Source organism: Mobula birostris, chromosome 30 (genome assembly GCF_030028105.1).
Source record: "Mobula birostris isolate sMobBir1 chromosome 30, sMobBir1.hap1, whole genome shotgun sequence".
Lineage (NCBI taxonomy): Eukaryota > Metazoa > Chordata > Chondrichthyes > Myliobatiformes > Myliobatidae > Mobula > Mobula birostris.
Genome location: NC_092399.1, coordinates 3,532,194 through 3,559,194, shown reverse-complemented (window position 1 = coordinate 3,559,194; position 27,001 = coordinate 3,532,194). Strand labels below are relative to the sequence as shown.

General features: G+C 43.5%; 1 protein-coding gene across 2 annotated transcripts in view; it reads left to right on the top strand.

Annotated features, from left to right (window-relative positions):
* Positions 1-27,001, top strand: part of LOC140190601 (platelet-activating factor acetylhydrolase 2, cytoplasmic-like) — a 56,972-nt gene that overhangs the window by 19,174 nt on the left and 10,797 nt on the right. For both annotated transcript variants that reach the window (XM_072247300.1, XM_072247299.1), the window contains 4 exons: positions 13,304-13,451; positions 18,892-18,985; positions 21,552-21,620; positions 23,612-23,756. In XM_072247300.1, the coding sequence (XP_072103401.1) occupies positions 13,304-13,451; positions 18,892-18,985; positions 21,552-21,620; positions 23,612-23,756 (456 nt within the window). The remainder of the gene's footprint in view (positions 1-13,303; positions 13,452-18,891; positions 18,986-21,551; positions 21,621-23,611; positions 23,757-27,001) is intronic.

Below are 27,001 nucleotides of genomic sequence, written 5' to 3'. Positions count from 1 at the left end.
CCTTTACTCCACTGAAATACTGCTACGTCAGGCTTTACTTTCTCCCTATCAAATTTCAAGTTGAACTCAATCATATTGTGATCACGCCTCTTAAGGGTTCCTTTACTTAAGCTCCCTAATCGCTTCCATTTCATTACATTGCACCTAATCCAGTATAGCTGATTTCCCCCCCAGTAGGCTCAACAACAAGCTATTCTAAAAAGCTATCTCAAAGACATTCAACAAATTCACTTACCAACATGATTTTTTTCCCCCAGTCTACCTGCCTGTTTAAAATCTCTCATGACTATCACGACATTGTCCTTTTTACACACTTTTTAAAAAATTTTTATTTAGAAAAATTTTGTGACAACAAAAAAAACCTACTAAGCAGAAAACTGAGGAAAAAAAAGAACCCATTAGGTGTACAACCCCGGAGTCATGCGTCATACAAAAAGCTTCTAAAAATAAACATCAAACCGCCAGCAAGAAAAGAAAATATACTAAAAAATTTACAATTAGATCGTGGAAAAATTATATCAATTAACTCAAATGATAACGAGCAAATGAGCCCCATCTTTTCTCAAAATCAAATAAAGGTTCAAAGGTTGGACTTCTAATTTTCTCCAAACTAAGACATAGCATCACTTGAGAGAACCATTGTGACAAAGTGAGAGCTGATGTATCCTTCCACTTCAGCAAAATGGCCTTCCTAGCTGTTAATGTAACAAATGCAATAACATATTGGTCAGATACAGAAATACCATGAATGTTTTGAGGAATTATTCTAAAAAGCACAGTTAATTTATTAGGTTGTAAATTAATTTTAAGTGCTTTAGAAATTGTTGAAAAAAAAGACTTCCAGAACTGTTCCAATATAGAACAAGACCAAAACATATGTGTCAGTGTAGCTATCTCAGTTTTACATCTATCACAATGACTATCAACATTAGAAAAGATTTTAGAAAGTCTCTCCTTTTTTAAACCACCTTTGAGTGATCCAGTTTTTTTACTTTGGAAAAATAAAGGTATTAATTCTTTTTTGGATTTATTTAAAGAAGATAGATTGATGTCTTTTGAACAATTAATTGATAAATATTCTCCTTCATACACTTTCTGCAATACCTTCAAGTTAGACATTTTTTACAAAAATATTTAAGTAATTTCCCTTACATATTGGAGGCTGACCTGTTAGATACTATTGAGTATGAATCCTTTAATTAAGGGTTCTATTGGAAGAATTTATAATTTATTATTACAATGGGATAAGCGTCCTTTATCTAAGATTAAACAGGATTGGGAAAAGGACCTTAATTTGACTTTTATGACGGAGGATTGGATGCGGATTTTGAAGTTGGTTAACTCTTCAATTTGTGCTAGCCATTCATTCAGTTTAAAATTGTACATCGTTATCATTTTACACACCTTTTCTATTTCTGACTGTAATCTGTAGTCCACATCCCAGCTATTGTTTGGGGGACCGTATATAACTGCTATCAGGGTCCTTTTACCTTTGCAGAACTCACCCTACAGGATTCCGCAAGGCTCAGTGCTGGGACCCCAGTTGTTTACAATATATATTAATGACTTGGATGAGGGAATTAAATGCAGCATCTCCAAGTTTGCAGATGACACGAAGCTGGGTGGCAGTGTTAGCTGTGAGGAGGATGCTAAGAGGATGCAGAGTGACTTGGATAGGTTGGGTGAGTGGGCAAATTCATGGCAGATGCAATTTAATGTGGATAAATGTGAAGTTATCCACTTTGGTGGCAAAAACAGGAAAACAGATTATTATCTGAATGGTGGCCGATTAGGAAAAGGGGAGGTGCAACGAGACCTGGGTGTCATTATACACCAGTCATTGAAAGTGGGCATGCAGGTACAGCAGGCGGTGAAAAAGGCGAATGGTATGCTGGCATTTATAGCGAGAGGGTTCGAGTACAGGAGCAGGGAGGTACTACTGCAGTTGTACAAGGCCTTGGTGAGACCACACCTGGAGTATTGTGTGCAGTTTTGGTCCCCTAATCTGAGGAAAGACATCCTTGCCATAGAAAGAGTACAAAGAAGGTTCACCAGATTGATTCCTGGGATGGCAGGACTTTCATATGAAGAAAGACTGGATGAACTGGGCTTGTACTCGTTGGAATTTAGAAGATTGAGGGGGAATCTGATTGAAACGTATAAAATCCTAAAGGGATTGGACAGGCTAGATGCAGGAAGATTGTTCCCGATGTTGGGGAAGTCCAGAACAAGGGGTCACAGTTTGAGGATAAAGGGGAAGCCTTTTAGGACCGAGATTAGGAAAAACTTCTTCACACAGAGAGTGGTGAATCTGTGGAATTCTCTGCCACAGGAAACAGTTGAGGCCAGTTCATTGGCTATATTTAAGAGGGAGTTAGATATGGCCTTTGTGGCTATGGGGATCGGGGGTATGGAGGGAAGGCTGGGGCAGGGTCCTGAGTTGGATGATCAACCATGATCATAATAAATGGTGGTGCAGGCTCGAAGGGCTGAATGGCCTACTCCTGCACCTATTTTCTATGTTTTCTATGTTTTCTATGATTCAACATCTTCTGATCCTACGTCGTTTTCCTTCTGATTTGATGCCATTGTTTACCAGCAGAGTCTTGCCAGTCCCTCTGCCTATCTGCCTGGCCCTCCGGTACAATGTGCTACCAACTACAACCATCCTTCAGCCATGATTCTGTGACGGCCACATCATACCTGACAATCTGTAATAGTACAAGATAGTCCATCTTATTTCTTATACTCCGTGCACTGAGATATAACACTTTTGAGTACTGTATTTGCTGCCCTTTTGATTCTGCATCCCTAATATACTGATACCCTGCTGGCTGCAATTTTGTCCTGTCATCTGCCTGCCCTTCCTGACAGTCTGGCTGTACACTATCTTTGCTATTTTAACCTTCTGTCCTATCCTGAGTCCCTTAAATCTGGTTCCACCCTCTACCAAATTAGTCTAAACCCTCCCCAACAGCTCAAACAAACTTGCTGAAGAAAATGTTGGTCCTCCTCGGGTTCAGGTGCAACTGTCACTTTTGTACAGGTCATGCCTCCCCCAGAACAGACCCCAATGACCCAAGAACCTGAAGCCCTGACCCCTGCACCAGCTTCTCAGCCACGCACTTATCTGCAAATCATCCTGTTTCTACCCTCATCAGCGCACGGCACAGGTAGCAATCCAGAAATTACTATTCTGGAGGACTTGCTTCTCAGCTTTCTGCCTACTCTCTAAATTCTGTCTTCAGGACCTCTGCTTTTCCTTCCTATATCATTGGCACCAATATGTAACAAGACATCTGGCTGCTCCCCCCCCCCCCCTCCAAAATGCTGTGGATGCGATCCGAAACGTCCCTGATCCTGGCACCATCTGGGTGTCCCATTCATGTCCACAGAATCTCCTATCTGTTCCTGACTATTGAGTCCCCTGTCACTACCTTCTCCCCTCTTCTCCCTCCGTGATGTGCACAAGTAAAATAAGTAACTTGCAACAGCTCGTGTTCAGGGCCCAATTATTTTGGTTATTTTATTATCAGTGGCCGGCTGGTGGTGTAGTGGCATCAACGCTGGACTCCGGAGCGATTGGTCCCGAGTTCGAATCCAGCCGGCTCCCTTGCACGCTTTCCATCCGTGCTGGGTTGAGCGTCGATCTAGCAACTCGACCTCGTTTTTAAAAAAAAAAACTGGAGAATGCTACAGAACTGCCACATGATAAGCAATCACCAAAAACGATCAGAGCAAAAAGCTTGTCATGGTGGCTCCCCGATGACTCCACTAGGAGTTAAGGGCATTCTTCTTCATCTTCTTCTTCGTATCAGTGATGAATGACCTTCATTAAATGGTCAGCATCAATACATGACACTGGCTATAAGCATTATGACGGGACAGGTCTGAGAGCTTTATTTTCCTTGCCCCTCATCTCCCCTGCTCCCTGCTCCCTCCTTGCCTCTTCCTCTTTATTTAATCTAGATAGAGCAGATGTGAAGAGGATGTTTTCTTTGGTGGTGGAGTCTAGGACCAGAGGGCACTACCTCAGAATAGAGGGAAGTGTAGCTGTGGAATTTGTTGCCACAGGCGGGTGTGGAGGACAAGACAATGTACATATTTCCGGCAGAGGTTCTTGATTAATCAGGGTGTCAAAGGTTACAATAAGAATGCAGGAGATGGGGTTGAGGAGGAAATTGATTGGTCCTGATGAAATGGCAGAACAGACTCAATGGACCGAACGACCTAATTCTGCTCCTGTTTTATGGTCCTGTGGTCTTAATTCTGCTCCGTATTTTTTGCCTTCATCTCTCTGTATCCCCTCCTATGCACAATTTCTATCTTGCTCCCCCACCTTGCCTCTATGATCTTGATAACCCCTCCCCGGGTACTTTAGTAACGTCTAAGCATTTGACACAGATAGTTTTGCTTTAAAATAATATTGGCTGTAGATTTTACTGCAGTCACAAATGTTCTATAAAGAAATGTGAAACCATTCCAAAGACCAATTTATGTAACAGTGAACAGCTTCAGTTTATCACGGGCCCAGTGTAACTTGCTTAGCCACTAGCTTTGGTGATCAGATGATGGAATTTACTGGGTCAGCTGATTAAGAATTTTACCAACCACAGCTCGTTGACTTTGTAAGAAATTCATGGTATAAGCAATAGCTGGAGAAACACCATCTGTGGGTCACGTGAAAGAGATGGCTAACCAATATCTGTTGCAAGCAGGCAAAGTGACAAGTAGCACGGGTAGGGCATTTTGTCTCGCTGTTTGTGAGCTCTTGCTGTGCTCAAATTGTGCTTTACACTTCAGTAATTCAAGGCTAGAGTTGGATTAGAGTCTAAAATTGCTGTTTTTGTTACGGGTTAACTTTTCATTTGTGTATTTTGCAGAGTCAGCTTAAATGTGTGAAATTTTGGTTAAATGTTTGGTGAATTTTCCAGTAATAGTAAGTTGATTCTGTATTCTTCTAGAGGCTTCTTAATTCTTCTCTAGTAGATGTCATTCTGCTAGAACCTGTCTAATTCACAGGTTATTTTTTAATTTCCTGTTCGAGCCAGACGATCACAAGCTTTGTTTCCTCACACTTTCTCACACTTTATTTTCCTCATTTATTTTCTCTCTCCATTACAAAAGTGTGAGTTGATTATTGTTTTTGTTATGAGGGGAGAGAGGGAACGTCAACTCAGACCATGAGGGGCCTGCTTCGGGCATTTTCATGCAGATTGGAAGATGAACACCCAATAAAACAACTACAATTACATGACTGGACCATTATTCTTGACTTTTGAGAACCTCTGGATCAGTAATAACCATGATCCAAGTTTGTGGAAGACCTCATGTATGTAAATCTGATTTTATGCAAATTACCCCATAGAAGTTTAACTAAGTACAGACGATGTCTGTGAAAACAAAACTATGTTATACTTGCTCGCACGAATGTTTGCTGTAGCAGACACCCCACCTCTCCCAGAACTTCTGGGAGTCTCCCGCATATTAATAGTGGCTCCTTGATGCCCGCAAATTATATACGATATCACGGAAATCAATTTTTTTGAGAGAAAAGCAAGAGAGAGCGCGAGAGCGACCACGAGAGAGAGAGAGAGAGAGAGAGCGAGAGCGCGCCATGGCAAAGTGTTCCAAAAAAAATAAAACGTACGTCATCCCAGACTACACTAAGGTGTACCCCTGCCTAATAGGGGTCAAAATAATGACGGTGTTGCTCATTGCACTGTTTGCAACAGTGACTTTTCTATTGCCCATGGTGGGTTAAGACTGTAAAAGACATGTTGAGGTGTGTTTAACAGCTGTCATTCGTTCATTAGCATAGCTAACGTTATTTATACTAGCTGGCTGGCTGCTAAGGAGCTACTCTATTGCAGACATCCCACCTCTCCCGGAAGTCTCCCGCAAATTGATGGTGCTACCTCCCTGAAATGAGTTTTTGTAGGGTGGGATGTCTGCTGTAGTCTGTTCAAAGTTTAAAATAACACTAAATGATTTACGCTGAAAATGTCTGTACAGGCCAACGTTCAATGTTTAATCTGTCGCAACAAGCAATCCTCTGGAGGAACACCAGGGTGAAATGCACCTGGGAGGAAAGATCTTGCCCAAGCCCTGTGTCACGACCGAGTATAGAGGCAAGATTGCCAGACTAAAGAGAAGTGGCAGGGAAGGGTTCTGAGGTGGCTGGTAGGTGAGGTGAGTAGTGGCAGAGCTGAAAGACTATGGCAGGTGAACGATAGATGGAGACAGACAGGCGAAAAGAGGAAACGGATGGAGCAGGGTGAGGAGAGGAAGTGTGAAATTGGGAGACAACTGACTCAGCTAAAAAGAAATTTGTCACCTCCTCTGAGCAGGCTCCTTTAAGGCCTATCCATGGCAACGAGTGAACTCCTGTTTCTGTTTTCCTTTGTCTGAGAAATTGTTCATTTCCATAAATCGATTTATGGGTAGTTCTCCAAAATGGAAATCAGGAGTGCCTGTACTTGAGATCACCCCAGAACCACTACATGCACCAGCCACTTCTTTCCATAGCACATCAGTAACTTTCATCACCCCTGCATCCTCCATCGCCATGCATTGCCGCTTTACACTTAGACTCCACACCTCATACCGGCACTGACACTGACTATCCTGTCGTGGACCCGTATGCATGCGCTGCTGCTGTTTCGTTCCTCTTGCCGAGAGTCACTTTGTCACGACCATTTCCTGTCAGTCACCTTGTGTCAGAATCTGGTTTAATATCACTGCCATATGTCATGAAATTTGTTATGTAGCAACAGTACATTGTAATTTACAATTTTAATTATGTATTACAGTAAAGTATATATTAAAAAAAAATAGTATAAAAAATTAGGGAGGTGGTGTTCAGGGTTCAGTGTCCATTCAGAAATCTTTCCGAGGGGAAGAAGCTGTTCCTGAATCGGTGAGTGTGTGTGTTCAGGCTCCATACCTCCTCCCTGATGTTAGCAGTGAGAAGAGGACATGTCCAGGGTTATGGGGTCCTTAATGATGGATGCCACCTTTTGGAGGCATCACTCCTCGATGTCTCGGGTGCTACAGAGACTAGTGCCCTTGATGGAGCTGGCTAAGTTTACAACTCTCTGCAGCTTATTTAGATCCTGTGTAGTAGCCCACCCCCGCCCCCAGTACCAGGTGGTGATGCAGCCAGCTAGAATGCTCTCCACAATACATCTGTAGAACTTTGAGTGTCTTTGGTTACATGTGAGATCTCCTCAAACTCCTAATATAGCCACTGTCTTATTTTCTTTGTAGCTGCATTGATGTGTAGGGTCCAGGAAGTAACAGTGGCTGTGCCTCTGGCCCTGTGGCTCAGAAGGGTAGGAAACTGAAGAAGATGGCAGTAGTAATGGGGGGGGGGGGCAGATGGGCGATTCTGTGGAAAAAGGAAACACAGACAGTTGTTTGCCTCCCAGGTGCCAGGGTCCGCAATGTTTCTGAGCACATCCACAATATCCTGGAAAGAGAGAGTGAGCAGCTAGAAGTCATGGTACATATTGGTACCAAAGACATGGGTAGAAAAAGGGAGGAGGTCCTGAAAACAGAGTACAGGGAGTTGGGAAGGAAGCTAAGAAGCAGGACCTCAAGGGTAGTAATCTCGGGGATTGCAGCCTGCCCCACGTGACAGTGGGGGTAGGAATAGACTGGGGTGGCATTAAATGTGTAGCTGAAGAATTGGAGCAGGGGCAGGGATTCCGATTTCTAGATGATTGGGACCTCTTCTGGGGCAGGTGTGACCTGTACAAAACGGATGAGTTGCATTTGAATCTGAAGGGAACCAACAATCTTGCAGGTAGGTTTACTAGAGTTGTTTGGAGTGGTTTAAACTAATGTGCCAGGTGGATATTCATATTCATCTCCTAAGTTACAGAGAAAGGTTGAACAAGTTAGGTCTTTATTCTTTGGAGCATAGAAGGTTGAGGGGGGACTTGATAGAGGTGTTTAAAATTATGAGGGGGATTGATAGAGTTGACGTGGTTAGACTTTTTCCATTGAGAGTGGGGAAGATTCAAACAAGAGGACATGGGTTGAGAATTAGAGGACAAAAGTTTAGGGGTAACATGAGGGGGAACTTCTTTGCTCAGAGAGTGGTAGCTGTGTGGAATGAGCTTTCGGCAGAAGTAGTTGAGGCAGGTTCTATGTTGTCGTTTAAAGTTAAATTGGATAGATATATGGACAGGAAAGGAATGGAGGGTTATGGGCCGAGTGCAGGTCGGTGGGAATAGGATAGGGTAAGAGTTCGGCATGAACTAGAAGGGCCGAGATGGCCTGTTTCCGTGCTGTAATTGTTATATATAGATATAGTTATATGGATGGGAACCAGTATGATGGATCTGAGGATGAGCCAGGAGGTTTACAAGTAGATGATGGGAGTAACATGAATGTAAGGAAGGACAAGCTAATGATTGGCTACAAATGCAGACAGAGCAAAGAATTGCATTATACCACAGCGGCAAAATACAGAAGGGTGAAGAATGTAGGACTGAAGGTGCAGTTTGTAAATGTGTGTAGCACTCGGGATAACATGGACAAACTTGTGGCACAATTAGAGATTGGTCGGTATGACGCTGTGGGCATCAGTCGTGTCTGAAAGGAGGCCATAGTTGGGACCTTACATCAAAGAATATACCTTGTGTAGAAAGGACAGGGCAGGAAGGCATAGGCGGTGGTGTGGCTCTCTTGGTAAGTGATGCAGTTACATCTTTAGAAGGAGGTGACATAGGGTCAGAGAATGTTGAATCTTTATGGGTGGAGTTAAGAAATTGCAAGGGTAAAAAACCATTATGGAAATCATAAATAGGTCTCCAAATAGTAGCCAAGATGTGGGGCTGAGATTGTAAAGGGAGCTGGAAAAGGCATGTAACAAAGGTAATGATGCAATTGTAGTAGGGGACTTCAAAATGCAAGGGGATAGGGAATATCAGGTTGGTGTCAGATCACTAAAGAGGGAGTTTGTCGAATGCCTACGGGATGGCTTTTTAGAGCAGCTTATGCTTGAGCCTACTTGGGGAAAGGCTATCATAGATTGGGTGCTGTATAATAACCCTGATCGTATTAGGGAGCTTAACGTAAAGGAACCCTTAGGAGACAGTGATCATAATATGATTGAATTCATACTGCAATTTGAGAGGGAGAAGCATAAGCCACATGTATCAGTATCGCAATGGAATACAGGGAATTGCAGAGGCCTGAGAGGAGCTTGCCCAAGTGGATTGGAGGAGGATACTGGCTGAGATGTGGCAGAACAGGGCCGGCTGAAGTTTCTAGGAATAGTTCACAAGGTATAGGATAGATGTATCCCACAGAAGAAGTTCTCAAATGACGGGTAGGCAGCCGTGGCTGACAAGGGAAGTTAAGAACCGCATATAAGCCATGGAAAGGGCATATAAAGTAGCGAAAGTGAGTGGGAAGGTGGATGATTGGGAAGCTTTTAAAATCCAACAAAAGGCAACTAAAAAGCTATAAGAAGGGAAAAGATGAAATATGAGGACAGACTAGCCAATATAAATCGAGATGCTGAAAGTTGCAGTTGTATAAAGAGTGAAAGAGAGGTGAGAGTTGAATCAGAAATCAGGTTTATTATCACCGGCATGTGACGTGAAATTTGTTAACTTAGTAGCAGCAGTTCAATGCAATGCGTAATATAGAAGAATTTTTTTAAAATAATAATAAGTAAATCTTATTCAGTGTACTTTACACAATTTATGTATATTGAATAGATTTTAAAATCATGCAAAAAAGCAAATACTATATTTTTTTAATATAAAAGTGAGGTATTATCCAAGGGTTCAATGTCCATTTAGGAATTGGATGGCAGAGGGGAAGCTGAATCACTGAGTGTGTGCCTTCAGGCTTCTGTACCTCTTACCTGATGGTAACAGTGAGAAAAGGGCATGTCCTGGGTGCTGGAGGTCCTTAATAATGGACGCTGCCTTTCTGAGACACCGCTCCCTGAAAATGTCCTGGGTACTTTGTAGGCTAGTACCCAAGATGGAGCTGACTAGATTTACAACCTTCTGCAGCTTCTTTTGGTCCTGTGCAGTAGCCCCTCCATACCAGACAGTGATGCAGCCTGTCAGAATGCTCTCCACAATGCATTTATAGAAGTTTTTGAGTGTGTTTGTTGACATGCCAAGTCTCTTCAAGGTCCTAATAAAGTATAGCCGCTGTCTTGCCTTCTTTATGACTACGTCAATATGTTGGGACCAGGGTAGATCCTCAGAGATCTTGACACCCAGGAACTTGAAACTGCTCACTCTCTCCACTTCTGAGGATTGGAATGTGTTCCTTTTGTCTTTCCCTTCCTGAAGTCCACAATCAGCTCTTTCGTCTTACTGACGTTGAGTGCCAGGTTGTTGCTGCGGCACCACTCCACTAGTTGGCATATCTCACTCCTGTATGCCCTCTCATCACCTCCTGAGATTCTACCAACAATGGTTGTATCAACAGCAAATTTATAGATAGTATTTGATCTATGCCTAGCCACACAGTCATGTGTATATAGACGGTAGAGCAGTGGGCTAAGCACACACCCCTGAGGTGCGCCAGTGTTGATCGTCAGTGAGAAGGATATGTTATCACCAATCCCCACAGATTGTGGTCTTCCGGTTAGGAAGTCAAGGATCCAGTTGTAGAGGGAGGTACAGAGGCCCAGGTTCTGCAACTTCTCAATCAGGATTGTGGGAATGATGGTATTAAATGCTGAGCTATAGTTGATGTCAGGATACTGTTCATAGTTGTTCGTGTTGTCCAGGTGGTCTAAAGCCACATGGAGAGCCATTGAGGTTATATCTGCTGTTGACCTACTCCGCCGATAGGCAAATTGCAATGGGTCCAGGTCTTTGCTGAGGCAGGAGTTCAGTCTAGTTATGACCAACCTCTCGAAGCATTTCATCACTGTAGGTGTGAGTGCTGCCCGGCAATAGTCATTAAGGCAGCTCATGTTATTCTTCTTAGGCACTGGTATAATTGTTGCCTTTTCGAAGCAAGTGGGAACTTCTCCCAGCTGCAGTGAGAGGTTGAACATGTCCTTGAATACTCCTGCCCATTGGTTGGCACAGGTTTTCAGAGCCTTACCAGGTACTTCATTGGGACCTTCCACCTTGCGAGGATTCAGTCCCTTTAAAGCCAGCCTAACGTCAGCCTCTGAGACAGGTCACAGAGATCATAGGGATATTGGACCACTAGAAAATGATGCTGGTGAGGTAGTAATGTGCGACAAAGAAATGGCAGATGAAATTAATGGGTACTTCTGCATCAGTCTTCACTGTGGAAGACACTAACAGTGTGCCAGAGGTCTGAGTGTCAGGGAGCAAGAGTGAATGCCATTCCTATTATAAAGGGAAAAGTGCTAGGCAAGCTCAAATTCTTAAGGTGGATGACTCACAAGGACCAGATGGACGACATCCCAGAGTCCTGAAAGAAGTTGCTGAAGAGATACCGGATGCATTGGTCATGGTCTTTGAAGAATCACTTGATTCTGGCATGGTCCCAGAGGACTGGAAGATTGCAAATGTCACTCTACTTGTTAAGGAGGGAGGAAGGCAAAAGAGAGGAAATTATGAGCCAGTTAGCCTAACCTCAGTGGTTGGGAAAGTGTTGGAGTCTATTTTTAAGGTTGAAGTTTAGAGGTGTTTGGAACCTAATGATAAAATGTCAAAGTCAGTATGGTTTCTGTGAAGGGAAATCTTGCCTGACAAATCTGTTAGAGTTCTTTGAGGAAGTAACAAGCAGGGTGGACAAAGGAGAAGCAGTGGATGTCATTTACTTGGATTTTCAGAAGGCATTTGATGAGGTGCCACATGAGGCTGCGTACCAAGATGAAGTCCTATGGTATTACAGGAAAGATACTGGCATGGACGAAGGAGTGGCTGACAGGCAGGAGGCAGAGAGGGGGAATAAAAGGGGCCTTTTCTGATTGGCTGCCAGTGACTAGTGATGTTTCTAAGGGGTCAATATTGGGACTACCACTTTTCATATTGTTCGTCAATGATTTAGATAGTGGAATTGATGGTATTGTGGCAAAGTTTGGGGATGATACGAAGATAGGTGGAGGTGTAAGTAGTGCTGAGGAAGCAATGGACTTGGATAAATTGAAAGAATGGGCAAAAAAGTGGCAGATGGAATGCAATGTTTGGAAATAAATTTTGTACGATAATGCATTTGGTAAAAGAAACAATAGTGCGGACTGTTATCTAAATGTGGAGAAAATTCAAACATCAGGTGCATAGGCACTTGGGAGTCCTTGTGCAAAACTCCCAGAAGGTTAATTTACCGGTTGAGTCTGTGGTAAAGAAGGCAAATGCAGTGTTGGCATTCATTTCAAAAGGAATAGAATATACAAACAAGGAGATAATCCTGAGGCTTTCTAAGACACTAGTCAGGCCGCACTTGGACTATTGTCAATGGTTGTTGGGTCCCATAGCTCAAAGTATGTGTTCTCATTTGAGAGAGTCCAGAGGAGGTTTGTGATGATGATTGCAGGAATGAAGGGGTTAACATGTGAGGAGTGTTTGGCAGCTTTAGGCCTGTACTCACTGGAATTTAGAAGAATGCAAGGGGACCTCATTGAAATTACCAGATGTTGAAAGGACTAGATAGGGTGGATGTGGAGAGGATGTTTCCTATGGTGGGAGTATCCAGAACTAGAGGGCGCAGGCTCAAAATTAAGGGGTGACCTTTTAGAACAAGTAAGGAGCATTTTTTTTTAAGTCAGAGTAGTGAATCTGTGGAATGTTCTGTCACAGAATGCGGTGGAGGCCGAGTCCATGGGTGTCTTTAAAGCAGAAATTGATAGTTTCCTCATCAGTCAGGGCATCAAGGGATATGGCGAGAAGGCAGGTGTATGGGGTTGAGTGGGATCCGGGATCAGCCATGATGGAATGGCAGAGCAGAGTTGATGCGCTGAATGGCCTAATTCTGCTCCTATGTCTTATGGATAGATCCTTAGACGTTGACGTACAGGAACTCGAAATGTACAGAGACTCCTACAGCTGGCATCGCTTGGTCATGTGATCAGTCTATGTATGTATACTGTCACACTTGAACGGTTACTGTACACTTTCATTTGTAATCGCTGCATTTCTAACCTGTTTTAATTGTGTTCTTTATGCTTTTTGTGTTTTTATGCTGTATTGGATCTGGAGTAACAGCAATCATTTCATCCTCCGCAGCACTCTTGCGCTGAAGAAGGACAATAAGCAATCTTAAGTCTTGAATGTTTGGCAGAGAATGATAAGCCTTCCTTTCTGCCTCTAACTCACCCCATGTTCTTGCCATTTTATTACAGGGAAGCTTCTTCCGCCTTTATTACCCCACTGAGGCTGAGCAATTAAAGCCGGTGTCATGGATACCACAATATCAATATTTTGTTGGCCTTGCTGATTACCTGGATAAGAGCAAGATGTGGTTTCCTCCTCTGTTGTCCCTGGCGTTTGGTGAGTGACTCTCAGTGCTCGCGCGTGGCAGGGCTACAGTTCCAAAATTACAGAGCAGGAGCTCCCAGACTGAAGCAAGGTGGAGGGCCAAGGAGCTTGTGCCCACAGGAGAGAAGAGCTTGTGAAGGTCTTTTTGTGGATGGGGTTAAGGGAATATCAGATTGCCTTACCAAAATAACGAAGTTCAGCTAAAAGTAGTCTAAGAAGATGCCTCAGAGGTGAGTTTGATGTGATTTTTGGGACATTTGGTCCAACAGGTGTCAACACCTATGATACATTGATCAATTTTTGGGCTCCAGGGTAGTTTAGCAGTTAGTGTAGCACTTTTACAGTGCCAGTGGCAGAGTTCAGTTCCACTACTGTCTGTAAGGAAATTATCCATTCTCCTCAGACCCTGTGAGTTTCCTCTGGGTGCTCTGGTTTCCTCCCATATTACAAACGTGTGGGTTCGATGGGCTGGAAGAGCCTTTTACTATGCTATATCTCTAAATAATTATCTCTGTAAACTTGTGTGGGATCAAAAATACCCACTATAATCTCCCACTTTAGATTAGATTCAACTTTATTGTAATTGTGCCAAGTACAGATACAAAGCCAATGAAATGCATTTCGCATCTGACCAGAAATGCAAAGAATAGTGTTATTTACAAAATAATTGCGAATAAAAAGTAAGTGCTACAGCACACAAGTATAAAAGTACTGAGACAGTACAATATGGGTGCAATACTGCTTAGTGCTGTGATGTGAGGTTCAGCAGGGTCACAGCCTCAGGGAAGAAGCTCTTCCTGTGCCTGCTGGTGCGGGAGCGGAGGCTCCTGTAGCGCCTACCGGATGGGAGGAGTTCAGGGACCAGGTGAGATCCTCGGAAGTGTGGACACCAAGGAATTTGAAGCTTGATACATGCTCCACTACAGCTCCGTTGATGTAGACGGGTTTAAGGCATACAGTTTGATGAAGTAAATTGTACAGTCACTGCTGCTGAATTTGAGTGCAAAATGTAGATTTGTAACCCTTGTGCCAGTGTTATGGCACAGAGCAATACTGGTGTTAAGGTCATTCAAATGGTATAATAAATTAATCCCCTCTCAAGCATGTTTTCAAAGGAAAATCGGTCTTATTTTGAGGAAGAGCAGGAAAGTTCTCAACCCTGTCCTGGCCAATACCTATCCTGCATTCTATATCTTGATCTGGCCTACAAAAACTGTTCCTATAGCTGTGCATATGCCACTGTTGCATCACAACAGTAACAAGCTTGCAAAATTAAATTCTTAAACCTGCATCAAGGCCAGTGAACAGTTGTTTAAAGAGAATGGCAGGTGCCTGGAACATGTTGGAAGTGGAGGCGTATAACAGTATTTAAAAGCCTGCTAGAAAGGCACATGAGTGTGCAGAGAGCGAGGATGTGCACATTGTGTAGGGATGCAGGGTTTGGGTCTGAGAGTACAATAGTTAAGAAGCCTTGGTAGTTTTGGCAAGTTTGTTCTGGAATGACTCAAAGCACGGGAGGGGATTGGAGAGACACTACCCTTTCCTACTTTTTCATCTACTCCCTACATCCATCATTTCCCTGGGATTAATGAAGCAAAATTCCTAACTCAGAATGTTATTAGTCAGAATCTGGAATCCATAACATGCCAGGATGTAATATCTTGCCCCACCCATCTGCTTTGAACTTGTCCTTTCTCACCTCAAGTGTATCAGACATTTTGGACTGGGGTGGGGGGTAATATTGGCTATCTACTGTCTACACTTCTTAATCTTATAAACTTCTATCAGGTCCTCCCCTCAACCTCTGCCACTCCATGGAAACAACCCAAGTTTGTCCAACCTCTTGTTATAGCACCTGCCCTCTAATCCAGGCAGCACCCTAGTAAACCTCTTCTGCGCTCTCTGGAAAGCTACCATGTCCTTCCTATAATGGGGGCCCAAAATGGAATGCAATTTGAGACCAAACAGGAGTTAATAGAATGTGATCAAAATCTTGGCCAGAGGTTGGTGACTTAAGAGGAAAAGTTAGTGGGATTAAGGGAGGGATCTCTTGAGTTTAGGGACCTGGCAACAGAACTGGGTTGTATAATTAAAATTAAGGATGAGGTTAGTAGAAATAGGTGATAGAAAGTTCTCAAAGGTATAGAACACAAGATCGTATTAGGAGCAGGAGTAGGCCTCAGGCCTTTTGGGCCTTCAAGGATGCCCCACCATTTAATATGATAATAGCCGATATTCTCACCTTTTCTGTTAGTTCTGCATAGTCCTCAACTCCCTGATCTTTTAAGAAGTATCCCCTATGATCTAGCCTCAAACCCTTTGGGATAAAGGAATTTCAGAAAATTTGCCATCCTCCACAAGGATGACGAGAACAGTGTATCCTGTAAAAGTAAATGCATGGGAACTTGAGGTTCGCGGTTCTGGCGAATGGGATTACGTTTACTGAAGATGCCAAATGGTGTAGGATTGGAAGGATCATGTGCAGAACCAAACACTGGCATTAATGAGAATTTACCACTGCAGGAAGAGAAATTAAAATATCTGCAAAACTAATGGCTCTATTTTAATTGGGAAGTGGCTGGAGGACCTAGGATAACGGAGGAACTGAAGGAGGTTCACATAAGACAGAAAATGGTGTTGGATGGACTGATGGGACTGAAGACTGATAAATCCCCAGGGCCTGATGGTCTGCACCCCAGGGTACTTAAGGAAGTGGCTCTAGAAATCATGGACACATTGGTAATCATTTTCCAATGTTCTATAGATTCAGGATCAATTCCTGCAGATTGGAGGGTAGCTAATGTTATCCCACTTTTTAAGAAAGGAGGGAGAAAGAAAACGGGGAATTATAGACCAGTTAGCCTGACATCAGTGGTGGGGAAGATGCTGGAGTCAATTATAAAGGATGAAATAGCGGCACATTTGGAGAGCAGTAACAGGATCGGTCCGAGTCAGCATGGATTTACGAAGGGGAAATCATGCTTGACTAATCTTCTGGAATTTTTTGAGGATGTAACTATGAAAATGGACAAGGGAGAGCCAGTGGATGTAGTGAACCTGGACTTTCAGAAAGCCTTTGATAAGGTCCCACATAGGAGATTAGTGGGCAAAATTAGAGCACATAGTATTGGGGGTAGGGCATGGTTGGCAGACAGGAAACAAAGAGTAGGGATTAACAGGTTCTTTTCAGAATGGTAGGCGGTGACTAGTGGGGTACTGCAAGGCTCAGTGCTGGGACCGCAGCTATTTACAATATACATTAATGATTTAGATGAAGGGATTAAAAGTAACATTAGCAAATTTGCAGATGACACAAAGCTGGGTGGCAGTGTGAAATGTGCGGAGGATGTTGAGATAATGCAGGATGACTTGGACAGATTGGATGAGTTGGCAGATGCAGTTTAATGTGGATAAATGTGAGGTTATCCACTTTGGTGGCAAGGACAGGAAGGCAGATTACTATTTGAATGGTGTCAAGTTAGGAAAAGAGGAAGTACAATGAGATCTTGGTATCCTTGTTCATCAGTCACTGAAAGTAAGCATGCAGGTACAGCAAGCAGTGAAGAAAGCTAATGGCATTTTGGCTTTCATAACAAGGGGAGTTGAGTATAGGAGCAAAGAGGTCCTTCTGCAATTGTACAGGGCCCTGGTGAGACCACACCTGGAGTATTGTGTACAGTTTTGGTCTCCAAATTTGAGGAAGGACATTCTTGCTATTGAGGGAGTGCAGCGGAGGTTTACGAGGTTAATTCCTGGGATGGCAGGACTGTCATATGAAAGATTGGAGCGACTGGGCTTGTATACACTGGAATTTAGAAGGATGAGAGGGGATCTGATTGAAACATATAAGATTATTAAGGGATTGGACACGCTGGAGGCAGGAAACATGTTCCCGATGTTGGGGGAGTCCAGAACCAGAGGCCACAATTTGAGAATGAGGGGTAGGCCATTTAGAATGGAGTTGAGGAAAAACTTTTTCACCCAGAGAGTTGTGGATCTGTGGAATGCTCTGCCTCAGAAGGCAGTGGAGGCCAATTCTGGATGCTTTCAAGAATGAGATCGATAGAGCTCTTAATGATAGCGGAGTCGAGGGATATGGGGATAAGGCAGGAACGGGGTACTGATTGTGGATGGTCAGCCATGATCACAGTGAATGGTGGTGCTGGCTCAAAGGGCCAGATGGCCTACTCCACCTATTGTCTATTGAAAATGTAGCTGTGATGGGGCCATTGCAGTCTTCTTACAGTTCTGGTACTGGCCCAGAGGAATTTGCTTTCCGTGCCCAATATGAGGTGGAAACAGAGACAAGAACGTGGAAATGAAGTAGAGAGTGGTGGATTCGGGCACTCTGGTAGCATAATGATTATAGTGTCACTATTACAGCTCAAGACGTCAGAATTCAATTCCAGTATCCTCTGTAAGAAAGCTTGTACGATCTTCTTGTGAGCATGTGAATTTCTTCTAGCTGCTCAGGGGTTCTCCCACAGTCAAAACACTGGCATTACTGCCAGGTAGTAGGTTAATTGGTCATTGTAAATCGTCCTGTGACTAGGCTAGGGTTCAGTCAGTGGGTTGCTGGGTGGCACGGCACGTTGGGATGAAAGAGCCTGTTCCACAGGATCTGTAGAGAAATGATATTTCAGGTCAGTTTCCCCTCAATTTCAGATTGACAGATTTGGATTTTCCTTGCTTTGGTAACCTAGAGTTGGGTAATCCATTAATTGACACTTGGGGAGTAACAGATTCTACCCAGACAAGAGGAAAGAAAGCTGAGCCATTTTTTGTAAGAATTACAGTCCTGTGCAAAGGTCTTGGGCATACACACATGTATAGTTAGGTCTTTATACTGCAGTAGTAATTTTATGTATTGCACTATACTGCTGTTTTTTTAAAAAAAACACACCAAATTTCATGATGTGAGTGATAAAATCTGATTCTGATATGGGTCTCTATTATGCACTGAGAGTAGGAATGGGCCAGGAAGGGGGAAATTATGTTTGGGTGAAAAGGAGAGGGGAGCACATTCTATAATGGTCAGTAAACCAATTGTTTGAAATCAAATGACCTTGCCTGGTGTCTCAGAGCTGGGTGCATCTGCACCTGCGCTGCCTCCTGTGCCCCTGTCCCACACCCCTCCTGTGGCACTCCACCCTCACTATTCCCAACATCCTTTGTTCCCACCAGATTTACAAACTCACTCTCTGCTCCATGTTGACAAATGCAGTACTGTGCAAAAGTCTTAAGAGTGTGTGTGTGTACTTAAGTATGCATCATAGCCTCATTATGAGTGTACATATTATTTTCAATAATGATTAAGTATTTTTGACTCTTTTTTTTTAACTATCTATTCTCCAGTGCTGGACATTGGATGTACTGGAAAATTAGTTTTGGTAATGGAATCCCACACCTCAATCAATGTCAATATTTTGTGCCTCATTTATTAAACCTTTAGGTCATTATTCAGTCCCAGTTGGATGGAACGCTTCTTTCAGAGCTGTGGAGAAATACCCTGTGATTATATTTTCGCATGGTCTTGGGGCATTCAGGTAGAGTATGATCACACATCTGACCCTTCAGCTTCTGTCAGTCCCTCTTTACAGATGAGCCTCGCCACCTTGCATTCTGGGTCTGGCAATGGTCCACCTTTTGACCTTTTTTATTCTCTCTGACTCCCCTATCCTTAAAGTGTGTTTTGCTTCTTTGTTATTCTGTTGTTAATTTGGTTCATCATTCTTGTTTTCAGTTGTCTTACCTACATACCGCCGCCTTCTTGTCCTTGCCTACCACCCCATAAGCCTCCACATTCAACGCATCATCCTCTACCACCTCCAAAGGAATCCTAACACCCAACATATCTTTACCCCTCTCCTTCTCTCCGCTTTACGCAGAAATGGCTCCCTCCATGATTCCCCGGTCTATTTGTCTCTCCCCAGTAATCTCCCTCCCATCGTTTTTCCCTGCAAGTGGCCAAACTGCTACACCTGCCCACTCACCACCTCCCTCAGAGTCCGAGACAGCCCTTCCACATGGGGCAACACTTCACCTGGGAAACCACTGGAGTTGTCTATTATGCCCCTGATGAAGCTCCCAACGTGGCCTCCTCTACGTTGGTGAGACCAGTCATAAATTGGGGAACAGCTCCATCGAGCACGTCTACTCCATCACCACAGTGGCCAATTATTTTAATTCCCATTCCTCCTCCTGTGCCAAGATGATGCTACCTTCAGGGTTGAGGAGCAATGCCTTATATTCTGTCTGGGTAGCCTCCAATCTGATGGCACAAATATCAATTTCTCCTTCCAGTTTTTAAAAAAAAAATTCCCTTCCTTCCCCTCTTCTATTCCCCATTCTGGCCTCTTATCTCTTCTCTACCTGCCTATCACCTTCCACTGGTGCCCCTCCTTCCTTTCTGCTATGGTCCACTCCTCTCCAGCCCTTTTTCTTTCCTGCCCACCTGGCTTCACATCACCTTCTAGCTATCTGCACCCCCCACACGTTTTTATTCTAGTGTCTTGTCCCTTCTCTTCCAGTCCTGAAGGGGGGGGGGGGTCTCAGCCTGAAAAGTTGACTCTGTTTATTCATTTCTATAGCTGCTGCCTGACTTGCTGACTTCCTGCTGCATTTTATGTGTTGGTTTTAGCTTTTAACCTTTTTTTTTTCCCCCTTCCCCCTTTCCTTGTATGCCCCTTTTCCTTGCATCCTTGAAGGTCCATTGAGTTTCTGCCTGTTCTCAGAAGGTCTCTATCAGTCCCACCTTCCCACCTGTTTTCCTGCAACCTATTATTTCTGATGTGCTTCCTTGTGGTCCACTGGGGGAATTTAGCCAGGAAGATGTTGGAGCACCTGGAGGAAACTCCCATGGTCGTGGTACTTCTATATGGACAGCACCTAAGCCCTGGGTTGTACATGTTGAGGCTGCAGTACCTCCTGTACAATCATGCCACTCTTTTCCTCATTTGCTTTCTCTATCTTGCTTCATAGGGTAACACACGAACCCATATCACCCTCAAAATGCTGGAGGAACTCTGCAGGTCAGGCAGCATCTATGCAGAAGAATCAATGGCTGACATTTTCAGGCCAAGATCCTTCATCAGGACAGAGTTTCTCCAGCATTTTGTGTTATTCCAGCATCTGCAGAATCTCTTGTGTTTGACTCCCTAATAGAACTAGCTCATTTTGCCTTGTCCCACTCCCTCAACCTCAAGTCCAGGTCCGGTGGTACGAGCAAGCGTCACAAACTGGGGTCGTCTTTGGTTGCAGTGGATGACCACGACATCTTCTGTTCTTTGTCATGCCCTTCACTCTCCATACAACGTTGCAGTACCACCTTCCTAGCCATTGGACCTCACTAGATCTCGTCCACCCAGACTGCCGAAGCTGTCTTCGATATGAGGTGCAAAAAACATTCTGTCCAGCGTAGGTCCATGGTGACCAGAGCTCCACACAAGCCTTCTCCCTTCCTTCATCTCATCCCAATGTAACACTTCCTCATTTCTGCTCACTTCTATCAAAGTAACTATTATAATCCTCTTTCAACATTGCGTTTGGCCTTCTATCCACCCTCTGAATAATTATTTTCACATGTACTGAGATGCAGTGAAATGCTTTGTTTTGCATGCCACCCACATATCTCATTCCAAACATGTGAGATCCCTATCACAATTCTTCCTGGATTTATTACTGACCACTGTGTATTTGTGGTCTATTGATCAGAACCAACTCTCTTCTGTAATCTTCGTCTGCTCACTTCTCGGTTTCTGCAGAAGATAACTCTGGCTTTCCTGAATGCGTGTCCGATCATTTCTGGCATATTCTTAGAGATGGTCTTAGTATTTTTGTTGGTGGTTTTGTATCTCTTCAAAAATCTAGAACTGCCAGAATTATTTACAGTTCTGAACTTTTTTTTGTTAAATTTCCTCTTTCATTTGCACATTCTGCTTCCCTTTTAGATGCATCCTTGCTCCTTTGCAAAGTGTCAATGGTCCATCGTTCACTTACTAAATTAAAGTTGCTGCATGTTCTGCTCTCTCGTGCAGGTACAAGGATGTAGTTATTTTCCGATCTCTAACACTCTGTTTTAACATCCCATTGTTCTGTTCTTCCTTGATACAGGACTGTGTACTCTTCCATCTGCCTCGAAATGGCATCCCAGGGGTTTCTCGTTGCCGCTGTGGAGCACAGGTATTTTTGACGAGTCGCAGCACTGCTTTCTGTTGGTGAACACCAATGCCTTTCAGTGGAAAATCCTACTAAAGGTAGTGGATTCGGCAGGTAAAGCACATCTACATGAAACATTGTTACAGAAAAGCCGCATCCATCATCAAAGACCCTCACCACCCAGGACCATGCTCTTTCTCGCTGCTGCCGTCGGGTAGGAGGTACAAGAGCCTCAGGACTCTGAACACCAGTTTTAGGAACATCAGCCATCATCAGGCTCCTGAACAAGAGGATAATTATACTCATCTGTTGAGATGTTCCCACAACCAGTCATCTCACTTTAAGGACTTTATCGTGTTATTTCTTGCTCTCGTTATTTATTGCTATTTGTTTATATTTGCATTTGTGGTTTGTTGCCTTCTATGGTCCACTTGATCTTTCATTGGTTCTGTTTACATTTGCTGTTCTATAACAGTAGATTTGAGTATGCCTACAGGAAAAAGAATCTCGGGGTTGTAGGTGGTGACAGTACTGTATGTGCTCTGATAATTTTCTTTAATTTTGGGGGATGTCTCCACATTGTTCCAAAACATGGTAACAGGGTGGCATCCACTGGGCTTTTTCTCTGCCATTCCTGGCAGAGGGTATCCTGTTGTTAACTTTCTGAAGTTTTTATTTTCATCACTGACCCATCAAATATTCCCACAATGTTTGGGTGAGAATATTTGATGGGTTAGTGAGGAAGAATTTTTTTTTTTTGCTTCATCTATCACTGTAACCATAGGAGCAGAATTAGGCCATTCAGCCCATCGACTCTGCTCTGCCATTTCATCATGGCTGATCCATTTCCCTGTCAACCCCATTCTCCTGCATTCTTCCCAAAACCTTTCACGTCCTGACTAATCAAGAAACCATCAACCTCTGCCTAAAAGGCACCCAGTGACCTGGCCTCGACAGCTGCTTGTGGCAAGAATTCCACAGATTCACCACCCTCTGGCTTAAAAACAAATCCCTCCTCATCCTTGTTCTAAATGGAGGCTCCTCTGTTCTGAGGCTGTGAACTCTGGTGCTAGGCTCCTCCACCTCTTTATATCCACTCTATCTAAACATTTCAACATTTAATGGGTTTCAATTAAGGGAAAAATGCTTACCTTGGTCTATTTTACCTTGTGCCTCCAAATATCCTGAAACCTCATCCTTGACCTTGAATCCAACATCTTCCCAACCACTGAGGTCAGGCTGCCTGACCTACAAGTTCCTTTCTTCTCCCTCTCTCCCTTCTTGAAGAATGGAGTGACGTTTGCAATTCTCCAGTCCGCAGGAACCTTGCCAGAATCTAGTGATCCTTGAAAGATCATTACTAATGCCTCCTCAGTCTCTTTAGCTCCCTCTTTCAGAACCCTGGGGTGTAGTCCAGCAGGTCCCGGTAACTTGACTACATTCAGACCATGCAGTTTCCCAAACACCAGTCTCCTTACTAATAGCAACTGCACTCACTTCTGCCTCTTGATGCATTCGAACTTTCGGCATACTACTAGCGTCTTCCACAGTGAAGCCTGATGCAAAAGACTTATTCAGTTCATCTCCCATTTCCTTATCCCCCATTACTATCTCTGCGGTGTCATTTTCCAGTGGTCCGATCTCCACTCTCTCCTCTTTTGCTCTTTATTTATCTGAAAAAGAAACTTTCAGTACGTTTTTGATTAGTATCATTTGTTTTTGACTAGCTTGCCTTCATACTTCATCTTCCCCTCCCCCATGGTTTTGTTTTTGTTGCCTTCTGCTAGTCTTTAAAAATTTCCCAATCCTCTAACTTTGCACAAATGTTTGCTCTATTAAATGCCTTTTTTTTGCTTTTAACCAGAGTACAGAATGGGGTCCTGGTGGAGGAGCTTCATTCTATATCTAGCCCCATCTCGTACATTGAGCATCTGAGCATTTTAAGTACAGTACATGAGTTTCTTGAAACTGTTGCTTGGATGTTAGATAATTCTGGATGTTTGTTTTTGAATCAGAGATGAATCAGCTGCCTGTACCTATTATTTCAAGCCACAAATGGAGGAACATTCTGCAGATGCTCACTCTGACCTGGAAGAAGTGTGGCTGCCCGTCAGAAAGCTGAACGCAGGCGAGGAGGAGTTCCCCCTTCGGAATAACCAGGTGCTTCAAAAATGTTGTTATTAATTCAGCAGTCTAGTAAAACTGTTCACTTCAGCTCTGCCATGAGAACATTTACTGACTGGATCAGGAAATTTGCTGCAAGTGCCCCTGGATGTAGTTCAAAATGGGAGCAGGATTCTCAACCAGCTGATTTAGAAGATCTGTTTTAATCATCACTTATGACTGTGGGCTCAGTCAGTTTCTAAGATGATATCTGTAAGACCTCAAGTTTATTCTGCAGAATATTAGACAGTAGGAAATCAAAGTGACCCATGTTGCAATGTAAGTAGAGCAAACCATTCTCATTCAATGGCATCTGCTCTCTGCCTTAATGGTGGTGTTGTGACCTCAGCATGTGCCAAACTGGTTTCCAATTGCTAAACTAATTTTAGCACTGTAGTCGGGTTGCACTGAAAGTGACCTGCCTAACAGTTCAGCAAACTCCCACAAACACCAATACCACTGTTCCCACAAACAGTGATATTGACCACAAGCTCCCAGGAGTGGTCCCCGCTCATCTCCAAATTCACGATGCTTTGGAGTAATGTAAAGCTTTGGAAAGTAGCAGGAGGGTCGCTGAGCATAACTTGGTAGGTGTCCATAAGAGGTCTAGAAGTACTGCAAGGTATGAAGAGTGAAGAGCTGCGGGTGTGCTGGCGTGGTAAGATCAGGTGATATCATTGAGGTGAAAACAGTATCTGTGGTTAGATGTTCCACTCGGAGTCAGATGTAGCAAACAGACTGGTTTGAGTCACTAGCAAGAGAGATGGGGAATGAAGCTTGGTCTTTGTCCCCCAGCTATTCAGCTAGAGGAAGATTTTCTTATCCAGTACTGAACGTTGGATGACACATTGTCAGTTTTATGACAGGAAAAGATTCCAGAGTGATGGGAATGGGGTATTGGTGGGTGTCATTAGTGCGCATGTGAAAACGGAGGTTGTGTTTTTGACCAGTGTTGCTGTGGAACAGCATGTAGATGAAAGATCAAAAGCACTTTGGACTTCACTGGAGTTAAGTTGGGTGTGGGAAGAGAAGCCATTGCTAGGGATTCTTTGTCTGCAATTGGTTATAGTGATATAGTACAGAAACAGACCCTTCAGCCCATCTGGCCCATTCTGACCAAGATACCAATCTAAGCTAGAATCATTCACCCAGGTATATTTGAATTGAACCAACTGATTGGAGTCACTGTTGTCTAAATGCTTGGGACAAGATATTGGTGGAGGGTGGTCTGGCTGGCTGACTGTTTGATGTGCCACAGTTCTGTTACGGACAAGGATAGACCAAACTGGTCCGTTCTATGACTTTATCGGTTAGTTTGAGTTGCTCCATAATTTTGCAGGGGTGTATTGACTTATTTCCTGCCTCTTAATAAAATGTAGCTGCTTATTAAAGCAGCCTTAATTGTTTTGAAAGCCAGGATATGGTTGTCAAAGATTAGAAAATGGTAGTAAGATGTGTGCAGTTTGGTGGACAGTTTTCACAAAAGTTAGAGAAGTTACAGAGCAAAATATTTCAAGAGACAAATCGACCTTTCTTGAGAGATGGAAGAGATGCTGGCACTGGAATAAGTGAGAATATTACTGGGTCAGAAGTTCAAGTGGAGGCCTTTGAATCCAACAAGCCTGTTCTGCTAATCATTCTAGTGACAGCCAAGATGTAACCAGACCCCTTTTCCCAAGTTTACCCTCACCAGTTTAAAAAAAAAAAAATCAGTCCCATCACAAAATCTCCCTTTCTTGCCATATTCCACAGTTGCTTTATAAACAAGAGATTCTACAGATCCTGGAAGTCTTAAGCAATGCACACGCAATGTTGGAGGAACGCTGCAAGACGGGCAGTATATTTGCAGGGGAATGCATAGTTTCAGGCCAAGATCCAAATAAATACTGATTGTTCATTCCCCTTCGTAGCTGCTGCCTGACTTGCTGAGTTCCAGCATTTTGCCTATGTTCCACAGGTATTTATTTTTGAGGGGCAGGTGGAGGAGATGTCTATGCCCCTTTGCCTGAATTTAACATGGTTTTTTCTCTTTGCTTTTCCCACCAGTGTAAATTGTTTCTTTGTACCTAACAAATCCTTTAAACATTTAAAACCTCCAATCGATATTCAATATTTTAAATTTGAGGAGATGTGAACCTAATTCATGCAGCCTGGCTTCAGAAGTTGACCCTATTGGCCTTGGTACTCTACTGGAGAAGATTCAAGATTGTTTGCCATTATGTAATATACAAGTGTAAAGGAGAACAAAATGATTGTTTCTCTGGATCTGATGCAGCATAAAAACACTAAACTTAAGCAACACAAAATGCTGGAAGAACTCAGCAGGTCAGGCAGCACCTATTGAAACGAATGAACAGCTGACATGTTTGATCGAGGACCACCCCCCCCCCCCCCACACTTCAGGGCTGGAAAGGAAGGGGGAAGATGCCAGAATAAAAAGATGTGGGAGAGGGGAAGGAGGATAGCCGGAAAGTGATAAGTGAAGCCAGGTGGGTGGGAAAGGTAAAGGGCTGGAGAAGGAATCTGATTAGAGAGGAGAGTGGGCCATCAGGGAAAGAGAAGGAGGAGGAGATGCAAAGCATAAAGAACCTTTTTTTTCAAAATGCACACAATAAATGTAAAACATAAAAGCAATCCTATAAAATACAAGTAATGCTTGTATACATTGGCCAATTAATGTATGTAAAGTGCTGCTAGGTGATTTGTATGTAGTGACGGTGGGGTGGGTTAGTGGGTAGAGGTGTACATCAGCTTGGGGAAAGTAACTGTGTTTGAGTCTGGTGGTCCTGGCATGGATGCTGTGTAACCACTCCCCTGATGGGAGTGGGACAGACAGTCCATGGGCAGGGTGTGTGGGATCTTTCATTATATTTCTGGCCTTTTTCTGGTAACTTTCTGTATGTACTTGATGGTGGTCTGGTGCCTGTCTGCCGCAGTGCAGTTCCCATAATGAATGGTTTCAATCTGTGCTGTAAACATTGCAGCTAGGAAAGGAGGCTGTAGGCTTTGCCATCCATTGTGCTGAGCTAAGACAGTGTGATCCATTGGTTGACTAGTTTTACATTCCTCTTCCAGGCAAATCAATGGGATCTGTGGGTTAAAACTACCTCACCACTGACACCTGGTGCCTGAATCCAATACTGCGGCAGGGCAGTGAACTCCGGAACAAACACCTGGGATGGTAGAGAACACAAAGTGGCTACTGAGCTGTCAAATCAACAAGAGTATTCTCTGTGGGGAAA